Source organism: Merops nubicus, unplaced genomic scaffold (genome assembly GCF_000691845.1).
Source record: "Merops nubicus isolate BGI_N331 unplaced genomic scaffold, ASM69184v1 scaffold5145, whole genome shotgun sequence".
Classification (NCBI taxonomy): domain Eukaryota; kingdom Metazoa; phylum Chordata; class Aves; order Coraciiformes; family Meropidae; genus Merops; species Merops nubicus.
In genome coordinates, this window is record NW_008610130.1 from 1,741 (window position 1) to 6,936 (window position 5,196).

Consider the following 5,196-nt stretch of genomic DNA (forward strand, 5'->3'; position numbering starts at 1 on the left):
TCGTGCTGTTCCAGGCTGCCCATGTGAGTGGTGGAGTCGCCCCCCCTGGAGGGGTTCCCAAGCTGTGGAGATGTGGGGTGAGGGACACGGGGCAGTGGGGACCTGGCAGGGATGGGGAAGGGTTGGACTCGATAATTTTAAAGGTCTCTTCCAACCAAAACGATTCTATGATTCTAATCAAATCCTGGGCAGTCTCTCATGCTGCAATTCCTTCTCCAAAGGCTTCCAAAGCTATGCTCATTGTGCTCTGCTACTCAAGAGTGGTTTTGACTGGACATAAAACAAAATTTTCTGAAAGGAGAAATCCTTACCTGTGGCAAAGGCTTTCCCACAGCTTGGGAAGTCACACGTGTATGGTCGGTCACCTGTGTGAGCACGTTCATGTACCTGGAAATGAAAGAACAGGTCCCTGAAGTGATTAAGACAAGAAGGAAGAAAAACCATGTGGAGAAATCCAACTGGGGGAGAGAACCTGAAGTTCTCTGTTGGAATTCCCTCACCAGTTAACACATCTGGGTCTCCTGGAGAGCCAAGCACACAAGGCACCATTCTGGGCTGTACTGTAGCAGAGGATCTCTGGTCTGCAGGCTGTGAATCATGTCACCTGCTTTACCTTGAGGTGGTGGGCCGTGGTGTAGAGGCGGCCACAGCCCTTGTAGCCACAACGGAAAGATCTTCTGCTGCCAACCTGCTGTCCCTTCTCCCTGCTGTGCACCTCCTCCTCCTCCTGCAAATCCTGCCAGGGGGACATTCATTCAGCCAGGCAACACAGTGGGCTTTGCAAAGCCCACACAGATCATCTCCCTCCTTGCCATCCATGTGCATCCCTTCAGCTGCCCGCACAGCCCCACCTCCCACAGCCAGCTGGTGCCACCCAGGTGACAGGGCAGGGACCTAGGAACCAGCATCTCCCACTGGCACAGAATCACAGCCTGGTTTGGGTTGGGAGGGACCTTTAAAGCTCATCTAGTCCAATCCCACTGCCCTGAGCAGGGACATCCCCAGCTAGAGCAGGGTGCTCAGAGCCCCGGCCAACCTCCCCTGGGATGGTTCCAGGGATGGGGCAGCGACCACCTCTCTGGGCAGCCTGGGCCAGGGGCTCACCCCACTCAGCAGCAACAATTTCTTCCTTCTCTCTAGTCTAACTCTCCCTCTTTTAATTTCAAACCATCCCCCTTTGTCCTGTCCCAACAGGCCCTGCTTAAAAGTCTGTCCCCAGCTTTCTGATAAACCCCTTGAAGTCCCTTGAAAGGCCACCAGGTCTCTCCAGAGCCTTCTCCTCTGCAGGCTGCCCCAGCCCAACTCTCTCCTGCTAGGCTTCCCGCCCTTACATCATTGTTGTGGCCTCCTCTGGCCCTGCCCCAGCAGGTCCCTGTCTCTCCTGTGCTGAGGGCATTCACACCTCCCAGGGTGTTCCCAGACACAGAACTCAGCTCTCTGTGGTTCGCTCGGCTCACTTGTAAAACTTTCAGCTAACGTCTTTATATTTCAGAGAAGCCACAAAGCTTTCTTAATTACCAGCTGGCAAAGTGCTTTGCACCAAGAGGTGTTTGTCCTAGTTTCAGAAATGCATCAGTGAAATATTCAGACCTGGGAAGGGACGTCGCTGGAGTCTTCGCTCTTCGTATGGCCAGTGTCTGTCACTCCCTCCTCTTCCTCATCAGACACCTGCAAGTCAAGAAGCAAGTGCACTGTCTGTGCCTCCCTGTGCAGCGTGGAGCAGGCAAACAACCTCCAGAGAGCTGGGAGGGACTGGTCCCACCACAGCAGAAAGGTCCCATCCCCGTGCTGCCCAGCTGAGCATGGCATCAGCACACTCCTGGTAGGCCCTTCTCACACAGCACTCAGGAAGGAGGGAGAAAAGGCAGCACCCGAGACATTCAGATGGAGCACTGGGGTGACAACACGTTAGGATCTGAAGCTATTTTGGGTTTTGAGGACTTTTTCAACGTGAGGAGCAGTGGCCATCACTTAGCCACTTCTGACATGTGCAAGCCCAGTCTCCATCTGCTGCCTGAATCATCTGTGGAAGAAACCATCAAACCCAGCTGGCATTATGAGAAACCCATGCAAGCAGAAAGGAAACACAACACCTACAGACAGGGATATTTAAAGCAAGAAGACAAACAAATCCAAGCTGTCTCCCAGCAGCTCTCTGCTCTTCCCAAATCCATGCCTGCAGCAGGTTAAGGGTGCAGGAACCAGTGAGAGGGCTCACCAGGAAACTGCCAGTGGTGGCACTCTCCCTGCAGCCCTGTCTGGTGGCTCTTCTCAGAGCTGGCATTGCCCAAACCCAAACACACAGAAGTGCTACTGAAGGGAGGGCACCTAAACCCAGGCCAGCACTGCCAGCAGGCCATGAAAGCAGCACTGGGTTCTCACCTTACTGGTGTACTGCTGCAATGCATTAATGGTCTCCACATCAAAGGCATCCTCCTCCTCCTCTCCAGCCAGCTCCTCCAGCCCAGGTTCTGCCTGCACTTCCAGGATGGTGCTGCCAGGTGGCACGAGGACAGGATGATGGATGTAGGCAGTGGAGCCATCCTCCAGCTGGACGGCCTCGAAGGTGCTGGTGTCAAAACTTTCTGCAAGAGGAAACAATAAAGTCAGAGCTGCTGAGTGGAAGGTGCTCTTCATCCCCCTGGGCCACTGACACTTTATAGCTTCTACTCCAGCTGCCTAGGGAAGACCAGGGAAGGCTCTTTACCTTTAGCTGTGTTGTGTATGTAGGCCATGCTCCCATCTTCCAAGACCACTGGCTGACCATCCTCAAAGGCCACAGACTCTAAAAGGAAAGAAAATCCACACACCTGACTGAAAGACTCTGGTGAGACAGAGGGGATACTGAGTCAGGTCCTGAACCCTGCAGTCATCATACCACAGAGGACACAAAAGGACTGTCTGAAAGTCAGAGAGGCCTAGAATTGTTTTGGTTGGAAGAGACCTTTCAGATCATGGAGTCCAACCCTTCCCCAGCACTGCCAGGTCCCCACTGCCCCGTGTCCCTCACCCCACATCTCCACAGCTTGGAAACCCCTCCAGGGGTGGGGACTCCACCACTGCCCTGGGCAGCCTGGCACAGCCCTGGGCAACCCTCCAGGGCAAGAAATTGTTCCTCAGCTCCAAGAAAGCAGGTTTTGAGCAACCTTCTAAGACCAGAAAGGGGAGGTGGCATACAGGGAGCTTGGGAATGTGAAGGAAGGACTGCCCAAAGCAACAGAGATCCTCCTGTGATTCTACCTGCCCTTTTACATCTTATCATGGTCAGGGAGGGTTCCCCTGTGCCACTCTGGTGCCTATCACATGAAAAGAACTCCCACCATCTCTCTGATTAACATCACCTCATTTCAGAGGTGACACTGGTTGATGGGTCAAGATTGCATCACTTCCAACAGTCCCCATCCTCCCCAACACCTATTCCAGAAGGAATCTCACAGTTCAAAGGAAATTCCTGTCCAACTGCTCCTACATGAAACAAACTTTGTTTGGGCTCTGTAGGTGGCACAAACACAGCAAACAACTTACTGCCTTTGCCTGTAGACATGTGATCTGTCAGACTGACAGCTGTGAGAGAGCCCACAGGTGAAACAACACTTACACATTTGTTTACTCCACCACCAAATTTGCCTTCTTGACAGATTGCTAAAAGCTTTGCAGGAAATCACATGTTCTATGTCCTTGCTCATTCAGCCTTTAAACCACAGGCAAGAGAAAATCTCTATGTCTACGTGGACTTGTTAAAGCCAGAGCTAACAGAAGAGCCTGGCTGTTGGGACAGAGACAACTGCAGTTACCTCTACAACATTCTTCTGGAAAGAAAGAGGGGGATTCATAGTCCTCACCTTTCTGAACTGTCATCTGATGGATATAAGCTGTGGTCCCATCTTCGAGTTCAATGACTTGTCCTTCAAGCAGCTTTTCACCTAAAACAGTTAAAAAACCACCATCAGCACTGTCTGCAGAGCTCTGTTGCTCCAGTCCCACAGGCTGTGTCCTTTGCCACATCTTTACAAGGAAACAGTCCCACAGAAGGTGGCAAAACTGTTGCTTATAAGCTGTTATTTATCAAGCTTTCTCCTGAATAGCCACAGAGTCACTTCACTTCCCAGAAACACTGGAGCCTCCCTTTCCTAGACAGGAGGATTCAAGACAAAGAACCTCAGTCATTGCTTGTTTACCAGCTGCCCTTTTCAGCCCTGGAAGCCAAGAAGCAGAAAGAATGATGTGTGCTAAGTGTTTGGGATCTGAAGTAGAAAGCAATTACACTTGTGCTGGAGAAAAAAAATCAACTAGGAGCTTTTCACAGCTTCAGCAGGGGCCTGAAGATTTATTTTTTTCTACTTTGGTAGAAGATCAACTCTCAGTAAAAAAACATTCCAGGACCTAAAGTGTTCTCCTCGGTGGGTTTAAAATAACATAACTCTGAGTAGCTTTTTAATAATGTGTTAATTACCACATTATTTGATGCAGAGAGGACATGGCTCTATCCCACTTGACCACGAGGAACCCAGGCTGCTTTCACCTGGTGCACAGTGTTTGAGGGGGTGACAAAACCCAACGGTTGAAGATGTGTGTGTGGAGTGAGGGACTGGAATGAACTTGCAGCAAGTCTGCCCAGAAAAGCAAGAGAACAACCTCCAGGACATGGAGCCTCCCAGCTCAACCATCCAGTTCTGCAGGCTGGGACACTGCGGGCTCCTTCTCTCAGGAGCAGAGGGTGGTGAAGGGAGGAGCACCACACAGACACCACCACAAGGCCAGATGCTGAATGTGGCACTGGTATGGCTTTGGTGAGCCAGCACCCAGCTCAGCACCCCATCTCAGTGAAGTGAAACATCCTGCTCAGCTCTTCAGGGGAAGTTTTGGTTGAGTCGAGTCCCGCGGGCCACAGCGTGAACTCCATTTCCCCAGCTGCCCTGGGAGAACAGGGCTCACTCCAGCCTGAACAGAACCTTCATTCCCGACCCCAGCAGCTCTCCCACCCAGCTCCAAAGCTTTATTCCCAAAACAGAGGCAGGTTTTACTTCTGCTGTGTCCCTCCTGTGCAAATCTAAGAGAGGTGCTGATGTCCTGCAGCAAGTGACCACACAAGGCGTAGGAGAACTCGTGTGCTGCAAGGGCACTTGTGGTGACTCTGCCTTGACATTCACAGGGTCAATCAAGAGACTTTTAGACTCCAGAGCCCAAAGGAAGCAT

The 5,196-nt window shown here is 51.7% G+C and overlaps 1 protein-coding gene across 1 annotated transcript in view; it reads right to left on the reverse strand.

Moving 5' to 3' along the window:
• Positions 1-5,196, reverse strand: part of LOC103773418 (zinc finger protein 76-like) — a gene marked incomplete at its 3' end in the record, with an annotated part of 6,343 nt that overhangs the window by 1,053 nt on the left and 94 nt on the right. The window contains exons 2-7 of the mRNA XM_008940785.1: positions 3,843-3,926; positions 2,708-2,785; positions 2,383-2,585; positions 1,591-1,668; positions 614-736; positions 312-387 (exon numbers count right to left, since the gene is read on the reverse strand). Of these exons, the coding sequence (XP_008939033.1) occupies positions 312-387; positions 614-736; positions 1,591-1,668; positions 2,383-2,585; positions 2,708-2,785; positions 3,843-3,926 (642 nt within the window). The remainder of the gene's footprint in view (positions 1-311; positions 388-613; positions 737-1,590; positions 1,669-2,382; positions 2,586-2,707; positions 2,786-3,842; positions 3,927-5,196) is intronic.